The 19,528-nt window shown below is 49.8% G+C and overlaps 2 protein-coding genes and 1 long non-coding RNA gene across 6 annotated transcripts in view; 2 read left to right on the forward strand and 1 right to left on the reverse strand.

The window, feature by feature from the left end:
* Positions 1 to 3,170, forward strand: part of EDA (ectodysplasin A) — a 125,732-nt gene extending 122,562 nt beyond the window's left edge. The window contains exon 9 of the mRNA XM_077307545.1: positions 587 to 3,170. Coding sequence (XP_077163660.1) covers positions 587 to 838 — 252 coding nt within the window. The 3' untranslated portion in view covers positions 839 to 3,170. The remainder of the gene's footprint in view (positions 1 to 586) is intronic.
* A 3,695-nt stretch (positions 3,171 to 6,865) lies between these two features.
* LOC143823207 (uncharacterized) lies at positions 6,866 to 12,008 on the reverse strand. 3 transcript variants are annotated; one of them, XR_013226411.1, is made up of 4 exons: positions 11,420 to 12,004; positions 11,215 to 11,308; positions 9,226 to 9,382; positions 6,866 to 9,119 (listed from the first exon to the last, which is right to left on the reverse strand). It is a non-coding gene; the product is annotated as an uncharacterized LOC143823207 (long non-coding RNA). The 3 variants fall into 3 exon arrangements; XR_013226410.1 differs by having other exon boundaries at positions 6,866 to 9,134; positions 11,215 to 12,008; XR_013226409.1 differs by having other exon boundaries at positions 11,215 to 11,997.
* Positions 12,009 to 12,541: 533 nt separating this feature from the next.
* IGBP1 (immunoglobulin binding protein 1) lies at positions 12,542 to 19,494 on the forward strand. 2 transcript variants are annotated; one of them, XM_077309296.1, is made up of 6 exons: positions 12,542 to 12,809; positions 12,930 to 13,283; positions 13,378 to 13,573; positions 14,236 to 14,315; positions 14,467 to 14,579; positions 19,033 to 19,494. In XM_077309296.1, the coding sequence occupies exons 1-6, from the start codon at positions 12,616 to 12,618 to the stop codon at positions 19,167 to 19,169; spliced, it is 1,074 nt and encodes a 357-aa protein (XP_077165411.1). In that variant the 5' UTR covers positions 12,542 to 12,615; the 3' UTR covers positions 19,170 to 19,494. The 2 variants fall into 2 exon arrangements, with proteins under 2 accessions (XP_077165411.1, XP_077165410.1); XM_077309295.1 differs by having other exon boundaries at positions 12,544 to 12,809; positions 19,030 to 19,494.
* Positions 19,495 to 19,528: the final 34 nt, after the last annotated feature.

Raw genomic sequence — 19,528 nt, forward strand, 5'->3', positions numbered from 1 at the left:
ACAGCAGAGGCATCCAGTGCATTCCATACCAGAAGAAGAGTTGGTTCTTATATGCCGCTTTTCTCTACCTGAAGGAGTCTCCAAGCGGCTTACAGTCGTCTTCCTTTTCCTCTTCCCACAACAGACACCCTGTGAGGTAGATATGATTAGAAAGAGAGCTCTGAGATTCCTTCTCGGTCAGAACAGCTTGTATCAGTGCTGTGACTGGCCCAAAGTCACCCAGCTGGATGCATGTGGAGGAGGAGTGGGGAATCAAACCCAGCTAGCCAGATTAGAAGTTGGCTTTCCTAACCACTATACCTCGCTGGCTTTCAGCAGCCAACAGTTATTCATTTACACACAGCCCCTTGCCAGGATCTCATACCCAGGTCACCTATCTGTCACTGTAATGTGACAGTCTGTTATTAGCAACGAACTTTCCCACATTTTCTCAGCTGTTGGGCCCTGCAGCCCCCCGAGTCAAAGCGTCTTTCCCAAGTAGCAATAGATGTGACTCAGCATTTGTTTTTTGCCAGTCCACCAAGGGTCCGTGACCAGTAGACTTGCACTTGCTTCTTTCTAATGCTGCCGTTTTTCTGCTTACTAGGTATATTACATAAACTTCACAGATTTTGCAAGCTATGAGGTAGTGGTGGACGAGAAGCCCTTCCTGCAGTGTACTCGAAGCATTGAGACCGGGAAGACTAACTTCAACACCTGCTACACAGCTGGAGTCTGCCTCCTCAGAGCCAGGCAGAAGATTGCCGTGAAAATGGTCCACGCAGACATCTCCATCAACATGAGCAGGCACACCACCTTCTTCGGAGCCATACGGCTTGGAGATGCACCAGCGTCCTAAAGGACCATGGCACACGATGAAGGAAGAGTCTCCCGGTACTGTGCTGCACAGTGCGGCCTATTCCTGGGATCCCAGCCAGAGAAAGAAAGGATGGTGGAGCAATTTACTCCGTGATGCAAATGCAGCGAGAGGACACAGGCTGACGGAAGGGAGAAGGCAAGCCTCGGACCTTCCCCCAACATTTCAGACACGGCAGCCCTGACACCTGCTTCATGGCTCCCGTGCAAAGGGATTGTATCCTGCTTGGACATGACACTACTGAGAGCATCTGAGGCAGGAGAGGGAGGAGGAAGATACCTGAGGGGGGCACTTGTGCACACCAAGGAATCAAGGGACTTTGTAGGTTTGTGGTTCTCCACTTAGCTGAACAAACTATGTGACCCCAATGGCGAATCCGATCCTTTGTTGTAATCAGACTATGTAAGCAGGCAGCAGCCATGATGAATGTTGTAAGAGCAACAGCGAGGTTCACCAAGTGACTACGAGGAGGCAGTGGAAATGGGGGCTCTTGCCGCAGGTGCTGAGGTGTCCCATGGGGGCCCTTCTTCCTAAGAGCTGCTTTTCCATTTAACAGCTGATTTCATTTGAGTGAGCTAAAGTTGAAGAAGCAACTTTGTCCTGGCCAGCTCAGTGTTCTTTAGGGAACAAGCGGAAGCCCCGCTGGATAAAGGTGAGGAGGATTCTGAGAACAGCCGCAATCTCTTTAAAAAGCCTGACGCAGAAGGCCTCTGATTCCACTGGCAAATGCTACGTTTTAAGGCTTTTTAGTATTTTCCCCCTGTCTTCAGGGGCCCTGGGTGTCTCTTTTTGAGAGCAACCCATTTTGAATATAGCATTCAAAATGCTGTTTTGCCACCTTTGCATTCAGACAACGCAGCCCTCAATTGTCACTTCTCAGTTGGTGAGCTGAACCACACGTCCACGGAGAGCCATGTGTGCCCCTTATTTGCATATGCTGATCTGTGGAGATGTACTACTTTCCCAGAAAATACTTGGTAGAGTGAAAAGGTGATACGAGCTCCCCAGATCATCATCAAGAAAGATAATAAAATCATAGCCCCTGGAGAGCAAGTACCAAATCAAAGTCATCTGTTGGGATGTAGATATTAACTTTCTTCTATATGAACCACTGCGAAGACCACATTTCAGCCCAGATAAAGGAATAAATACCCATAAGAGATTTCAAACCTTGCTACCCAATAATCATTTATATGGTTGCTGGGCTGCACCCAAGAGGCTTTCTCGCATGGTGAAGCCTGTGTCCTCAGGGGCCGATGAGCATCCTCACAGAAGGAACCCGGGTGGAACCACTGGGGCCTGGTAAAGCCCACCTGGCGGAAGGGGCAGTGGTTTTAAGGACAACTCCCATGGGGCAGGCGCTGTGTAGGGACAGTAAGCATTTTGAGGGAGTTGGGAAGAGTTGTTTTTCTCATCGATGACTCATGCAGGCAGAAACAACATCACATGCTTAGGCCTGTCCCAGGCTACGCCTGTCTTCAGGAACATTTCCCCCTCTCCTCAACAGCTCCAGCAGTCTGGTCCAGAATCTGCTGGCTCTTCCAACAATCCCTATATCTACCTTTACACGTTTCTGGATCAAAGATGGAAAAATAGGTGTTTCATCTGCAGTGGGTCCTCACTGTGTTGAACAGTTAGAGGCACTACAGGATCAGAAGACATGGGAATGCGCGTGATGGATGGTCATCACTTGCTGACTGTGAAACTGGCAGACCAGAAAAGATGCCAGAATCAGATGCCTCTGCTGAGATGCTTTCATGTAGAAATGTAAACTGGTATAATATTGAGGGCTTCACTACCATTTGTATATCTGTCATGCTTCAAAGGTGATGATGGCAAAATGGCCAATTCTAGATACTTCTAGAAGATTCTTCGAAGACTATACAAGTCCACTGAAGTTGCAAGTTGCACTGAGAATTACAAACTGAATCTCATCCCAGCATACTGGAGAAGCACAAGGGGCGTTCACAGCACTGGCGGCTGCATGTTCTGCCTGCCTGAGCACACATAATTTGTTTGCAGAGCTGATTACTTCCACAAACTTTTCAACATTGCTTCCTGCTTTTCACAGTTCTGGTAGTTAATTTCATACATTATTTGGAACAAGCTCCTGAGCAACAGGCTGCAGGCAAAGGACAGACAGCCCACCTTGTGGGGATGTGAGAAAGATAGGGGTGTGCAGATGCTGCCTGCTGGTCAGCATCTGATTCACAATATGACTTGTATATAAAATATACATAATGTATATAAACGGAGATGTAAGTTTACATAAATTGCCAGTATTTTCTTTGCAAATAAAACTTTTCTGACCAGATTTCAGTTATTTTGTACCAGATGAAACATTTTGGAGAAGGAACATTCTGTAGCTGAGTTTGAAGGGTTAATGGTCAGTCCCTCTTTTTCAAATACCTCCCAATCTCTTTAGAGTCCTACCTGTGATGATGGTTCCAAGAACTAATGGGGCAGAGCTGCAGGTGTGAGAGAAAAATGCAGAGGGCATTGGGTTGAGGGCAGCAGCAAAGTTTATTTCTGTTCAGCCTTATTCCGGTCTAAGCCCATTTATTTTAATGCATTTACACAACAGCAGTGGTTCTCAAACTACTTGGGGCTGCTACCCCCTTGGCTCCCTGACCATAGCCCTAGTGACCCCCCCCCCCATGTACAAACATGCACTCTCAGTGCCAGGACTACAGCAAATCCAAAACACACTGCAATGCCTACACTTTTGGGGGAGTTGGCTGTACTGTGGCCATATTTTAGTCTGGAAAAATATATAAGTTCTTTGTACAAGTCATTTGTAAAAGCTACTTTGCATCCTCACTGGAGAGAAAGACCGGCAGAGAAATAGAGAGGCAAGACAGGAGCAAGCAGGAGGTGGCTTTTCCAGGCTCCCAAAGATGGAGATTTTTTGGGAAGGGTTGCCAAACCTAAGTTAAGACCTTCCTGGCCATCTTGGAGTGGAGCCTGCGAAGGGTACAGTCTGAGGAGGGGAAGGAGCTCAGTGGGAAAATTATCCCATCCAGCTCACTATCTGAAGCTGTCGTATGGATCCTAATTTTTTCTCTTCTTTCATGAAAGTGACTTTCTCTGTGGACATGGTTTATCTGGATTTCTGTAAAGCTTTTGATAAGGTTCGACGTAATATTCTTATTGACAAGTTGGTAAAATGCGGTATGGATCCTAATTCAGTCAGGTGGATTGATAACTGGTTGACAGATATACCCAAAATGATTCAGCAGCCTCTTGGAGAAGCGTGACAAGTGGAGTACCCCAGGGATCTGTCCTGGGGCCTGTGTTGTCCAACATATTTATAAAGGATTTGGATGAGGGATTAGAGGGGGTACTTGCTAAATTTGCAGAAGATACTAAGCTGGGAGGGGGAGCAAGTATTTAAAAGGCTGCCATGCAGAGGATGGAGCAGAGTTGTTCTCTCTTGCCACAGAGGGATGGACCAGAACCAATGGGATGAAATTAATGTAAAAGAAATTCCATCTAAACATCCGGAAGAAGTTCCTGACAGAGTGGTTTCTCAGTGGAACAGGCTTCCTCAGGAGGTGGTGGGTTCTCCATCTTTGGAAATTTTTAAACAGGGCCTGGATCGCCACCCGATGGAGAGGCTGATTCTGTGAAGGTTCCATGGGGTGGCAGGTTAGAGTGGATGAGCAATAGGGTTTTAGGCGTCCTGCACAGTGCAGGGGGTTGGACTAGATGACCCAGGAGGTACCTTCTACTATGATTCTATTCTGTGATTCTTAAGGAAGCACTGGATGGGAGACCATCAAGGAAGTCCAGGGTTGCTACTACCCAAAGGTAAGCAACCTTGAACATCTCTTGCTAGGAAAATGCAACCGCAGCAGGAAGTCAAACTGTTGTTGCCTTATTGCCCCAAAACTACTCACTGCCCCCTGGATCCTTCCACTGTCCACTACCACCCACTTTGGGAATGCCTAGACTAGAGCAACTGTATAGAATTGCAGTAGCCAGAGCCAGTTTGATGTAGTGGTTAGGAGTGTGGATTTCTAATCTGCCATGCCAGGTTCAATTCTGTGCTCCCCCACATGCAACCAGCTGGGTGACCTTGGGCTCGCCACGGCACTGATAAAACTTTTCTGACCGGGCAGTGATATCAGGGCTCTCTCAGCCTCACCCACCCCACAGGGTGTCTGTTGTGGGGAGAGGAATGGGAAGGCGACTGTAAGCCGCTTTGAGCCTCCTTCGGGTAGGAGAAAGCGGCATATAAGAACCAACTCTCCTCCTTCTTCTATAAAAATTTTAATAGTGGAAGAGGTAGGAGGATACTTTTACCTTTTTATGGATTACCAAAATTAACCCCTTCCCTATAAACAGGGGTAAGGAATAGCAACCTTTAAAATAGCAATCACTTGGGACAGAAACAAACCACATTTTCAGACATTCTTTTGTCTGATTGGTCCAAGGCCACCTGTAACCTCTCCTCTCCATGAAAACAAAATTTCTTTATGCAGTGCTGCCACCAAGTGGCCAGGTGGCTTATCCCAGCCTTTTGTACTCCACTCCTACCTGCCTGATCTCACAGGGATGTGTTCTATACCGGTGACAGATTGCATCTGACGCTTGTCAGTTACATCAAATTGTTCTTCATTAAAATAAGACTGTAATGTTCAGCAAATTGCACCCTGGTGGACCATGCTGCCAAAACACTGCAGACCATCTTTAATCCCATACCTGCAGGACAACATCTCCTGTTCCATGGTCCTGTGAAAACTCTGCTCATGTGAGCAGCCTTACGAACAGCACACTTTACGGTGGCACCTACCTTCTTGAACTATTTGTCCGAGACTGTCTGGAAAGCCCACATATAATCTATATGCAAAATGTACAAAACAGATTAGTTTAGGCCAGCATTCTTGTAAACGAGGCAAAGAAGGGGCTTAGAGGTAACTTTTATTAGGGATGTAAGATCTTTCTGGCTCTGATTGTCTTGCTGCTGGTTTCTTCCCATTCTATAACCTCAACCCAGGAATATTTGCTATTACTTTCAAACATAATTATATTTTCCAATCTCCTCCCTTTTCCTCATACTGCTTTTTAAATTATGACGTTTTCTTAATGACCAATTCCAATAAAGGTGACTGACTGAAACTGAATTCTAAGCACAACAAAAATAGAGTCCAGTGGTACCTTTAAGACCAACAAGGATTTATTCAAGGCGGGAGCTTCCGAGTGCAGGCCCTCTTCCTCAGACTAAGGATTCTATTTTTGTTGTGCTACTTTAGACCAACACAGCTACCCACATGAGTTCTAAGCAGATTACTAAAATATAAAGAAGTCAACCATTCCTGAACATGCACAAAAATCCATCACAAATGTATGACATTTTGCATCTAAAAGAGGTCTGCTATTCTAACAAAAGAGGTAATATCTCTATATAATCTTCATTTCGGAGCAATTAAAGGACTTCTAGGCTCAAAGGAGGAATTACATTCAACAGTCATATGATACCTTTACTACCTGTGCCCCTGTCACAGATTCTACTACAGGATGGTCTCTTAAGATACCTCCCTTGCAGAACTCCAGAGCGTAAAGCATTAAGGCACACCAGCATGAAGGCATGCCTGTATCAAAGAACAGTCAAATATGAGCAGTAATGTTTTTAATCCACTTACTGACAGAAAAGCTTTATCTTGTGATCCACCTGCAGTCCCACTGAAAACAATAGTAATCATCAAAGCAGCAGCAGCTGTAATAACACCCTGGCTGCATCCATAGATCATTGGCTTTTGATCATCATCACTTTCAATAATTCACAACTTGACTATTCTGAGTAGAGTAGCCAATCTACTATCAAGTGACTGTGATCGTGCAATATCAAATTATCATTATTTATTTTTCCCATTTATATACCGCCCTCCCCGAAGGCTCAGTGTGGTTTTCATGGAACTGAAGACACTATACAGAAAACATTACATATGACTAATTAAAAGAGGTAATTATAGCCCAATTACAACCCCTGAATGTGTAAAACCCTGTCTTTAAAAGCACTTCATTTCAAAATGAGGCACTTGTTTTCTGCTGTTATAAAACTTGGGAAAGGAGCAGGAAAAATCCCCACCCTGCAATCCATTTCCTTCCCTCCCTCCCACACAAACATATCCCTTCACACTTCTAGTTCTGCTGGAGTTGTCTAGCAGGTGTGTGTGCTGGCATTGTCCTTCTACTATTAGTCATGGAAGATCTCCCCCACCGCATTGAGGCAGATTAAAGAAGAAAGATCAGCCCCTCTGTCGTCCCCAGGGTCTAAGTGGATAGAACTGGGTTGCTTTGCCGCAGAGTATGGGATGATTTATGGTTGATTAACTGGGTTTTAGATTGTTTTAAATTGTTTTTATGGGTTTTATTGGGGGTTTTATGCTTATTGTTAGCCGCCACGATCCTCCATGGGAGTGGCGGGAAAAAATATAATAAATAAATGCATTTATTTAAAATGTCTGTATGGATCTTTTCCTCCAGTCTGGATTCCAGAAGACAGCAAACAAACAAAGCAAATGTTTAAAATATAACGCCAGTGCCAGTTAATGAAGGATGTGTCTGAAGGGTCCAGAATTTTTATTACTGAGCATTCCACCAGACCGAGGCCAAGGCTGAAAGGGCCTGGGCCGTAGTCAACGCCAGTGTCACCACCTTTGGGAGTGGAATCTTCAGGAGATTTACACCTTGGAGGGGGCATTGAGTCTGTTGAATCCTTCAAAACCAACAAAGTGTAATTCTCATTACTGGACAAGAATTGACTTAACGTGTGTAATAAGATAAGAAACTGATATCTCTGTTAAGTCCTCCTGACTGTTGTAATAATTTGACAAAACTGAGAAACATGTAGGAGAACATTTCAGCCTCCCAGTGCACTCAATGGGGAACCTCAAAGTAGCCATTTTATTTTTATCAGAATTAGACAACCTTAATTGATTTTTATTGTTTGTCTGAAAAACATGATCTTTGGAGAGAATTTGCTAAGATGGGTAGAATCAATTCATTCTTCACAGATAGCAGGACTAATTGTAAATGGAGAGTTAACCAAATCATGCAAGATTCAAAAAGGATCAAGACAAGTTTGTCTACTGTGACCTCTTTTATTTATTTTGGCTTTAGAAATGTTGAATAAAAGTATTAGACAAGACAGCATTGGAGGTGTAAATAAATAGAAAATCAACTTATAAATTGAGAGCCTTTGTGGATGGTTTGGGTTCCAGAAGATCTTTTGGAAGGAACAGAGATATTAATGACACAGTTAAAATAATTTGGTCCAGTTGCAGGCTTTAAAAAACAAATCAAAAACAAAGATGTTAACTAAAACTCTGAATATACAAGACTAAACAAAACTGAGTGGGAAAAACTAGTTTTAAAACTGAAAAGGTCAAGTATCTTTAAACCGCCCGTGGCGCCGCGGGCTGCGCCACGGACTAAATAAAACGCTAAGGGCTGTTGGGGAGGAGTTAGGGCGGGCTCGGTCCGGGATAAAAACTCGGAGGAGTTCGCTCCTCCGAGTGTCAATCCTGGACCAAGGAGGCAATGGGGAGGTGCGCGAAGTGCGCCTCCCCATTGCCTCCTTGGCTGCCATTGCCTCCGAGTCGATGCGGGGGAAGGAGCAGGGCTGCCGCGTCACAGACGCGGCGGCCCTGCTCCTTTCCAGCCGCACAGCCGCCCAAGTCGATGCGGGGGAAGGAGCAGGGCTGCCGCGTCGCAGACGCGGCGGCCCTGCTCCTTTCCAGCCGCACAGCCGCCCAACTGTCCCTTCTCCCGGCCGCTGGGTCGTTGTGGGGGGGGGGGCCGCGCCGCCTTCTCCCGGCTGCTCCGACGGCCGGGAGCCGCCTGAAGACTGCTGCTGTCGCCGGGCTGCGCCGTCCCGCCTTTTCGCCGCAAGAAGCCTCTCCATGGCTTGCGGTGGGGGGGGCGCGCCGCCTTCTCCCGGCCGTTCCAATGGCCGGGGGGCAGCTCAACATCGCTGCCATGGCCGGCCGCCGCCCTCCCGCCTTCTCGGCGCCGCGCTGGAAGAAGCCTCTCCATGGCTCGTGGTGGGGGGTGGGGGGCCTTCTCCCGCCGCCTTCTCCCGGCCGCTCCAATGGCTGGGGGGCGGCTGAAGATCGCTGCCGTGCCCGGCCGCCGCCCTCCCGCCTTCTCGGCGCCGCGCCGCAACAAGCCTCTCCATGGATCGCGGTGGGGGGGGGGCCGCGCCGCCTTCTCCCGGCGTTTTAAAAGAGTTGTCAAAACTCTTTTAAGTTTATTCTGCCTGTATTGGGGAGAACTGTGATGATTAAAATTAATTTTTGCCTTGAATATTATTTCTTTTCCAAACGATATCTGGGCTGTTCAGATAACCCCAACAAAAGACCCACCAGGACAACTTATCCGAGCCACAGGGGAAGAAGTAGCACGGCTGTGGTAGTGGCTGCTGGTTCCATACAGCTACCATCTTGGAATCCCCCATGCCACAGTACATCTGAGGAGCTCTCACTGTACACACCTGTACCCCGGAATGCTGGCTTGGAAACCCTGATTTAAACAATGACAAATAAATGTATCAAAATTCATTTGGCAAGTGGAAAAACTACATATTAAATGCAAGATATTACAAGACACTAAAGAGAGAAGACAACCTTTCTAATACTTCAAGAGAGAAATTATGTCCCCTCCCAAACTCCTCTTCTCCAGGCTGAACATTCCCAAGTCCCTCAGCCTTTCCTCATAAGGCTTGGTCCCCAGGCCCTGAATCATTCTTGTTGATCTCCTCTGAACCCTCTGAAGTTTGTCCAGGTCCTTTTTAAAATGAGGCCTCCAGAGCTGGCATACAGTACTCCAGGTGGGGTCTGACTAATGTGGTATGTAGTGGAACTATGAAATCTTGTGGTTTCAAGGTGATGCCTCTGTTGATACAGGCCAAGACTGAAATCTTTACTGCCACAAGGCAATGTCTGCTCAGATCTAGCTTACAGTCCACAAGCACCCTGCTCCCCAGAAGTGTCTCTCCCATCCAGAATGCCTGCTGCTTATTTTTGTGACCCAGATGTAGAACTCTGCACTTCTCCTTATTGACTTGTATCTCGTTCCTATTTGTCCACTTTTCCGGGGGGGTTGCTCGTTCTCCCAGTTTGGTCCCTCCACCCATTCCACCATGGGAAGGAATTAGGGCGGGCCCTGTCCAGGATAAAAACTCAGAGGGCCCAATCAGGAGCCGCAAAGCGGCTCCTGATTGGGCCCTCCTAGTGTCCATCCAGGGCCAAGCAGCCAATGGGGAGGCACGCAAAGTGCCTTCCTATTGGCTCCTCACCAGGACAGACCAAAATTCCATTCACCCAGCCCAGTCTGGCTGCCAGTCTGCTCCTGACCACCGCAGGGAGAGGAGGTCCGCAGGGCTGCCAAGGGGGATGAGAACAGAGGCTTGGACAGGCTGAGCCAGCCCTTTTTGCCCCAAGGCTGTCATAACTGTCATGTCCAACTGCAAATGGCCTCAGAACCGGAGGCTGCAGAGTGCTCCCTCTCCCCCTCCCTCCCTTCAGGCCTGCTGCAAAGGAGTCTCTGACAGGCCCTGACTGAAGGGAGGGAGGAGTTTCCAAGAGCAAGGCCTGAGGGCCTTCCTTTTGAGGGGGGGGGGACTATCCCCTTCTGCCAAACAGTTGGCTGACAGGGAGGCCACAGAAAAGCCCCTTCTCACTTAAAATACTGCTCTGCCCAGAAGTTAGACACAGCCAAACCATGTGTCATTCTTCTTTGCAACTCTCTGCAGAGTTGAGGCCACTGCATAGCGTTATTCTGCAGAGGAAGCTGGCTCTTTTGTCTCCTGTTTCATCTGTACAGCAACCCTGTGCAGTGGGCCTCAAGTCTTTCAATTCAACAACAACCTGTGTGGGAAGCTTTAAATATTTCTTCTCTACCACAACCCTGTCCAAAGTAGCCCTTTCTGCCTGGGGAGCTGATCTTTATACTCTGCAGGTGAGCTGTAATTCCAGGAGCTCTCCAGGCCACACCTGTAGGTTGGCTACCCCTGGGTTGGAAATATTCCTGGATGTTTGGAGGTGGGACTTCAAAATCATAGAATGCCTCAGAGTCCAGCCTTCAAATGAGCCATTTTGCCTGCAGTTGGTAGGGAGTGGTGCAGGAGTGTCCCTCCTGGCCTATGGGTTATGACCAGCCCTTGCCAGCAACTGTTTGTATTCTGGGGCGCAGACAGGCAGACCAGCGTCAGTCCTGCGAGTTCGGAAAGTGCAGGAAGATCTAAATAAATATTTACAGCCTGAAACTGTAAATAGAGAACAAGCAAATGTCTGGAGACACATAGTAACTGAAATAGTAACTGGCAAATAAAAAAACAGTATTAAAAACCTTACTAAGGTCAAGACTGCTGTGCACAGAGAGTCTTCCTTTTAGGGTTGCCAGCTTCCCTGTGAGGCTCGCTACCCCACCTCCCTCATGGGGAGTCTGCTATGGGGAGAGAAGGGGAAGACAATTGGAAAATGCTTTGAGACACCTGAGGCCTGCTGGGTCACTGCAGCCCATTCCCAGTTCTCTCAGACCTCTCACAGCCCCACATACCTCACAGGTTGACTATTGTGGAGAGACAAATGGAAAAGGCTTTGAGACTCCTTTGGGTAGTAAGCAAGAGGGTACAAAAATCCGTTCTTCTAAGGAGCAACCATGAAAGAAGCATGTGGGCACATAACATTTTACCAACAGTGAAAATATGGGAGACAGAAGGAACAGGGTGGACACCTGTGTACTGTGACTACCCCATGTGTATTAGGGCAGACGGGCATTTCGGTGAATGTGGCCTAATTCACACAAGAAGGGAAATGACGCAGAACTGGGGGGAATTGGTTGCCATGTAATCTTCCCCTAAGAAGAGTCTCCAGTCTGATTTTCCCTTCACATATCTGAGGACATGGCTCTGGAAAGCTCATCTGTAACCACTATGCCACAATTCCCAAAGGTCAGTCCTCTCCCACACTCAACGAACATTCCACACCACAGGTTCTTGACACCCATATCTCCACACCCATGGCCTCATTTGCCACCATGCCACCACAACCTCCCACACAACACACATGACAACCCCATGCCCTTACAGACTGGACAATTCCTCCCCTCCCTCTTCCCACTGCCAGGCTCTGGCCCCCGTTGTGTTCCGGGAGACAAGGGGCTTTGCCCCCCTTGCCCCCCCCCCCCCGTATATATCGTTGAGAAGCGTGTTGAAAAGGACCGGGCCCCGCGTGGAGCCCCGTGGCGGCGCGCTGCTCACCTCCCTTCCCCTCCGACCCTCCTGGGGGGCCCACTGAGTCTGCGCAGCCCAGTGAGGCCGCCCCTCCGTCAGAGAGGGAGGCCGGGCGGGCCCCGCAGGACCTGGGCCGCCTGCCTCCCTCCCCCGCATCCGCCCGCCCGCCTGCCCGCCTGCCCGCCTGCCCGCCTGCCCGCCTGCCCGCCTGCCTGCCTGCCCGCCTGCCTGCCTTCCCTCCCACGGCGGCGGCGGCGGCGGCGGCGGCGGCTGCTGCTGCTTCCGAGGCCCTGAGGAGGGAGGAGGAGGGGGGGAGGGCGGGGGTCCCCTGCGGGCTCCCTCGGGCCGGCCTCGGCCTCGGCCTCGGCCTATCCTCCCCTCCCTCCCTCCCCCCCCGGGGCGGGGCTTGCTGCGCGGCCGGCCATTGGCTCGCGGGGTGGGTGGGGTGGGGTGGCCGGAAGTCCCTCCTGCTCCGGCTCCTGCTCCGGCTCCTGCGGCGGCGGCGGCGTCTTCCGGGGCGATGGCGGGGGGCGCGTCGGGGCCCGAGCCGGAGCGGCTGTCGGAGCTGCTGGAGGGCGGCTGGCGGCTGCTGGAGGAGGTGGAGTCGAGCGCCGAGCCGTCCACGGGCGCGCCCGCCGTCCAGAGCAAGGTGCGGCAGGGCCTGGCCCTCCTCGAGCGCGCCGCCGCTGCCGTGGCCCAGCTCGACCTCTTCAGGTGACCGGAGGGCGGGGGAGGGGGAGGGGGAGGGGGGAGCGGGGGGAGCGGGGGGAGCGGGGGGAGCGAGCGGCCTTCCCCTCCCCGCCCCCCCCCCCTCACGCGCCGTGTCCCCCGCAGCCGGCAGGAGGAGCTGGAGGAGGTGGCGTCGGCCGACCTGCGCTTCCTGCTGGTGCCGGCCCTGCTGGGCGCGCTCGTCCTCAAGCAGACGGGCGGCGGCGGCGGCGGCCCCGAGCAGCGCCTGCAGCACCTGCGCCGCGCCCGCGCCGCCTTCCTCGACTTCCTGCGCCTCTGCCACGACTACGGCGCCGGGGGACGCTTCGCCCTCCCGCCGGACCTCGACGACGACGACGACGCCGCCCCCCGCGCCCGCCCCCAGCAGCAGCCGCCGCCCCCCTCCCGGCCCGCCAACGCCGCCGCCGAGCAGGCCGCCCTCGTCGCCATGGCCACCGCCCGCCACGCCAAGATCGAGAGGTCAGCCCGCCCCCCTCCCCCCCCCACGGCTGGGCCCAGGGGGAGGCGGGGTCGCTCACCTCACGCCTCTGCCCTTTGCTTCCCCCCCCCCCAGGTACAAGCAGAAGAAGGAGATGGAGAACAGGCTGGCCTCCCTGAAAGCCTTCATCGACAGCGGCCACGCCGAGGAAGAGCAAACACGGGAGTACTACTTGCTACAAATCACAAAATGGGTCACCGTCAGCCTGGAGGAGATTGAGAGCATCGACCAGGAAATAGCAATCCTCTGTCGGCGAGATGCTTTGAAACAGGTGGGCAGGGAAGGCTGACTCGCCAAGCGTGCTTTCAAGCATTTATATGAAAAGGCATTCTGTTCTCCACATGCAAGTGAAACCTCCAAGAACAGCTTTACAACAGGATATGGATTATTATGCCTATAATTGCGTATGTGAAGGTATTTGGGAGGTTTTTGCCCGTACCAGTGGACCCTAGTCAGGTTGATTGGTAGTGGGACTGACTGCTCTCAGGCAAGTTACCATTCTTCATCTCTTTCTCTTTAAAAAGGTGATAAAGCAATCCATCTGCCTCAAAACTGCTATGTAAAAGTTCTTTGTGTTGCATTTTATATGGCTTCCCTAGCCTTAGTAAAAGAAAGGTTTGTGTATACACACAATTAAATATTTGGAAAGGGTAGCGGGAACTGAAATTTAGAATAATTAACTCACACCTAGTAGAGAAACACCTGCAGTAGCTTGACAGGGCACTAAATAGTGATCCCCCCCCCCCACACACACACACACACACGTGCGCAAAAAAAATTGGGCCAGAAAAGGGAGGAAGTTGCTATACCTTGAGTAAAGGCTGAAGCAGAGAGACTAAGGCTGCCAACAATCTTACACAGGAGCCCCTACCTGTTTCTTTTATAAGAGTGAAAACAAATAGTGTAACATGTTTTCTTGCTCCTTTTCTCCAGGGTACAGCCACACAACCGTTACGTGCTCCTAGGCCTCCAGTGAAGCCTTTCATCCTCACCCGAGATGCTGCACAGGCAAAGTATACCACTCTGCTTTTGAGTTCTGTGTTTGCGTGGTTTAGTTCATTTTGGCAGCTTTGGAAATAACTCCCCAAGTTGGCTGCTTCACCCCAAGCTCCTTACATATCCTTCATTTTGCGCTTGTAACTCAGACCTGACTTTATTTGATAGGGTGTTTGGAGCTGGCTATCCTAGTCTGGCAACAATGTCTGTGGATGACTGGTATGAGCAACATCGCAAGCAAGGAGTCTTGCCTGACCAGGGCATTTCCCAAACAGCCACAGGTAATTGATGAGGTGCATAACAATAAGATGGTGGTGAAAATCTTGTCTGTCTCTATTCTAGACATACATCTCGTGATGGCTAGAGCGAGTGTGGTGGAAGACTCACGACAAGGTGGCAAAGACATCTTATCGCATACTTATGAGGGCGTATGAGATGTCAGTGAAAGTGGTGGAGCGTGACTTCTTTGCCACAGAGCTTGTGTCTGCGAGCTCTTTCCCAGCACAATTGTATAGGGTATTTCGATCTCTTACTGCCTTTGAGGTATGGCGCCAAAATCATAGCACATTGGATTTACATTGTGAGATACTGGCAAGCTTTTTTACAGATAAAGGTCTTGTCATGGCTGCTCAGGTTGCATGATCAGCGAATAGGAGGCCCACAGAGGGAGATTGTGAACCTCTCCCTCTCAAGAGAATTCCCTCCAGGGCATAAGGTGACAGTGGTTCACCCTCTACTAAAGAAACCATCGCTGGACCTGCGGGACCCCACCAACTACCACCTGGTATCACATCTTTCGTTTCTGGGCAAGGTGGTTGAAAGGGCCGCAGTGGACCAGCTCCTGGCATTTTTGGAGGAAACTTTGGCAATGGACCCACGTCAGTCTGGTTTCCGTCATGGCCATGGGGTGGAGACTATACTGGTAACTCTGATGGATGATCTCCGGTGCCAACAGTACCAGGGCGCGTCGGCCATTCTTGTTTTATTAGATCTATCGGCCACATTTGGTGTGGTCGATCGTGAGTTATTGGTACGCCACCTTGTTGACGCAGAGATTGGAGAAACAGGCTTAAACTGACCTCTTTTCATAAGAACCAGTCACAGAGGGTTGCAGTGGAGGAAGAGTTGTTGGACCCCTTGGTACTTCCTTATGGGCTACCACGAGGGGTGACACTCCCCTAGACTTTTTAACATTTACGTGCGCCCTCTGACCCAGTTATGAGCTGGATTGTCACCAGTATACATATGAAATCCAGCTCTATCTCCTGATGGACAGCCGGCTGGGTTTCCCCCCAGATAACATTTGCCAGTTGTTTGGAAGCAGTAACTGAATGGATCAGGCGGAGTCATCTGAAACTCAGCCCCTCCAAGAGGTCCTGTGGCTCGGTAGAAGGGGACAGGATCAGGTAGGGCGTCTCCCCTGTCTGGATGGGGTGCAACTTACATCTGCAACAGTGGCTGGGAATTTGGGCATGATTTTTGATGCAGCTTTATCTATGGAGGCTCAGGTCACAAAGGTATCTCTGACAGCATTTTTCCATCGCACCAAGCCACAGCTACTAGCACCCTGCCTGTCCACAGAACACTTGGCCCCAGTGATCCATGCAATGGTCACTTCCAGATTAGACTTCTGCAACTCGCTCTATGCCCTTGTTCCTGACCCAAAAATTGCAATTGGTGCAGAATGTGGCTTCACAGGTCCTCACTGGGTCATCTTGGAGGGCCCATGTCAGCCACTGCGGAGACAGCTGCATTGGCTGCCAGTTTGCTTCTGGATCATGTTCAAGGTATTGTTTTTGACCATTTTGACTATATGTGGCCTAGGTCCTACCTATCTGAGGGACCACTTATCTCCTTGTGCTCCCCACAGAGCACTTCGCTTTGTGTGTATAAGTCTGTTTTCAGTGGAATGAGCTCCCGGATGAGCTAAGGGCCCTGTCGGAGCTCTCTGGGTTCCCCAGGGCCTGCAAGACGGAGCTCTTCTGACAGGCTTTTGGTTGAAAGTGGGCTGAATACAGGGTTAATACGAGCGAGTCCTCCCCAATCATGAAATCTGGACCCCCCCTGGGGAGCCAATCATCACCCCCCTGGTTTACGTCTGTTTAGATACACAATTGGGACTAGACGAGCTGAAGAGTAAGCGTAGTCACTGTCACCATCTATGCTAATTTTTATACTTTTCTATATTTTGTATTTTGTCAGCAAGCTGGTATAGCTCGTCATCTTACAGGTCTTTAGTGTTTCTGTTGGTATGCTTGTGAACCGCCATGAGCCAGCTGGTCCGGGAGTGGCGGTATAGAAATTAAATAAATAAAATAAGCAGGGTGGCTTCCCTTTTTGCTGCATCACCACATTGCAGGTTATTATTATTATTATTGAATTTATTGCCCACTGCTCCCCAGAGGCTCATGGCGGGTTACAATCCTCTGTGAAAAACCCAGTAAAATCCCCTTAACAAGTAAAAACAGATTACTACATAAAACTATAAATACGTCCCCATTAATAATACCCTAATGAGCCTCTTGTGGCGCAGAGTGGTAAGGCAGCAGACATGCAGTCTGAAAGCTCTGCCCATGAGGTTGGGAGTTCAATCCCAGCACCTGGCTCAAGGTTGACTCAGCCTTCCATCCTTCCGAGGTCGGGAAAATGAGTACCCAGCTTGCTGGGGGGTAAATGGTAATGACTGGGGAAGGCACTGGCAAACCACCCCATATTGAGTCTGCCATGAAAATGCTAGACGGTGTCACCCCAAGGGTCAGACATGACCCGGTGCTTGCACAGGGGATACCTTTACCTTTATTCATCTAAAGGGAGGGGGAAGAGGGCGTAGATGGAATTCGCTACTGCCGCTTCTATAGGAGGCGTCCCGATCTACCTGGCCACCCGGCCTCAACCGTAGACCTGGCAGAAGAGCTCCATTTTGCACGCCCTGTGGAAAGCTGGAAGCTCCCGCAGGGCCCGCAGCTCCTCCAGGAGCTCATTCCACCAGGTTGGGGCCAGGACCGAAAAAGCCCTGGCACTGGTTGAGGCCATGCGTGCTTCCCTGGGGCCGGGAATGACTAAAAGATTCATACCCGCAGAGTGTAAGGCCCTGCGGGGGGCATAGGGCAACAGGTGGTCCCTCAGATATAAGAGGCCTAGATCGGGGATGGCCTTGAAAGTCAAAAACAAAACCTTGAGCTGGATCCGGGACAGATCTGACAGCCAACTGGCAGCCCTCCAAGGTGTTCCACTGAGGGCCCAAGCAGCTGCATTCTGAACCAGCTGTAATTTCCGGATCAAGCCCAGGAGAAGGCCAGCATAGAGCAAGTTACAGAAATCTATTCTGGAGGTGACTGTGGCATGGATCACTATGGCTAGGTGTTCAGGGGGACATATAGGGTGCTGTTAGCCGGGCTTTGGGGAGATGGTAAATAGTCACTCCCAAATTCCTAGCCTGCGGTGCAATCTTGAGTTGCGTCCCTGCTATGGTGGGGAGGCGCACTTTGTGGACTGCTCCCTTACCTCCCAACCACAGGACCTCTGTCTTGGAGGGGTGACTCTCCTTGAGCCATTCAGACACTGCTTCCAAACATCTGGCGAATGGATCCAGGGGGGAATCTGGGTGGCTGTCCATGAGAAGATAGAGCTGGGAATCATCAGTATACTGATGACACCCCAGCCCGAATGCCAAGGGCTAATATGCAAAGTTACAGGTAAGTTTCCAGGTTCAGATGGCATCTACTCAAAGGCTCTTAAAGAACTCAATTGAGAAACGTGTTAACTTTCTAACCAATATGTGTGGCTCTTCCCTAAAATTAGGCTCCATACCAAAATGGACTCTGGGACAGGAAGACCTGGAGGATCATTGTCCATGGGGTCTTCGCACCTAACAACCACAACCAAAGATTGGAAATTAGCAAATTTAACATTGAGAGGGGGCCCAGAAGGAGGTGAAGTTACATTCCACGCCACCCAGACTAATGTTCATTCTGGGTAATTTAAATCTGGGGATCAAAAGGGAATTATTAAGCACATAGAGCAGCATTTTCAATCTTTTACTGTGCAGGAGCCCCTGAAATATTTATAAGGCGTCAGGGAGCTCTGGAACAGGGCAGGAATCATGGCTGAGTCCATTAAATCAGGATACAGTGAAAAAGTCAGGGAGACTCTGGCATAGAGGAACAAAGCCTGGTGATATGGCCATTTATGTCATGTCAACAGCCCCCCCCCCCCAAAAAAAAAAGAAGGAAAGAAAAGAAATGTCCTGTGTTGGGCCAGGAAGGGTACAGGCCCTGGATGAATTTGTACACAGCTATGCCTCCCAACTATATTCTGGACGATCGTGCTACTTTTGGGTTTCTTTAGGCCTGAAGAATGTTTCAGTGGTTTCTCAACAGTAAAAAAGTTGGAAAAGACTGTATTACACAATAAAATGCTGCCTTATCCAGCATTCGGTTGATTGGCATGCTAGCTCCCAGTACCTGATCTCAACGGAGAGTTGGAATGAACAGAATGAACGCAGAGTCAGTTCTTAGGGAAGTGCCTTCTGTTGGCCCGTCAGGATTACTGGCTGACCCCTACATGAGACAGGATACTTGTCCAGTGGCCTGATGTTGCAAGTGTCTTAATGGATATACCTTTTGGTGTTTCTGTCATCAGACATGAGAGTCACTGATGGCTCTGCATACATCACAAAATGTCATCTCTGGGTCAGGTCACTTGTAATCTGAATTTGATTTTGTCCTCTAGCAGGTACAGAAGAGAAGCAGAAAGACCTGGAGGAAGAGCAAGCAAAGGATGAGGAAGGATCAGTAAGGAAAGCACGAGAATGGGATGACTGGAAGGATATGCACCCAAGAGGCTATGGCAATCGAAAAAACATGGGCTGACTGCCTACTGAATGAGGAGCCTGGAGAGAAGCCTGTGGCCCAAAGTGTCTGCACGACACAGTGAACTGGCTGTATGTGGCAGGGGCTTTTTGAGAAGAACTAAGACACTACTTGTCATGGAGTTTGTCAAGTGCCATGATAAGGGGGGGGGGTGAGAGAAAGCAAGAGAGCATGTGTGAATGTAAGAGAGAGAGCGCGTGCAATACTGAAGCTGCAAAATGGTAGGTCAAATGAAAAACTTCCTCGTATCAAGATTAATGCTCAATAGACTGAGATATTTATTTGGAGTTTCTGGCTACTGAATAATAAAGCATCTTTCTCAGTGCATTTTGGTTCTGATTTTTCACTTGATACTAGGT

Source organism: Paroedura picta, chromosome 13 (genome assembly GCF_049243985.1).
Source record: "Paroedura picta isolate Pp20150507F chromosome 13, Ppicta_v3.0, whole genome shotgun sequence".
NCBI classification, from domain to species: domain Eukaryota; kingdom Metazoa; phylum Chordata; class Lepidosauria; order Squamata; family Gekkonidae; genus Paroedura; species Paroedura picta.

Excerpts from the sequence above, each read along its gene's own strand:
- IGBP1 (XM_077309295.1), top strand. The coding sequence starts at position 12,616 with ATGGCGGGGGGCGCGTCGGGGCCCGAGCCGGAGCGGCTGTCGGAGCTG. Across the intron at positions 13,284-13,377 it reads CGCCACGCCAAGATCGAGAG|GTACAAGCAGAAGAAGGAGA; the intron begins GTCAGCCCGCCC and ends CCCCCCCCCCAG. Across the intron at positions 14,316-14,466 it reads CGAGATGCTGCACAGGCAAA|GGTGTTTGGAGCTGGCTATC; the intron begins GTATACCACTCT and ends TTTATTTGATAG.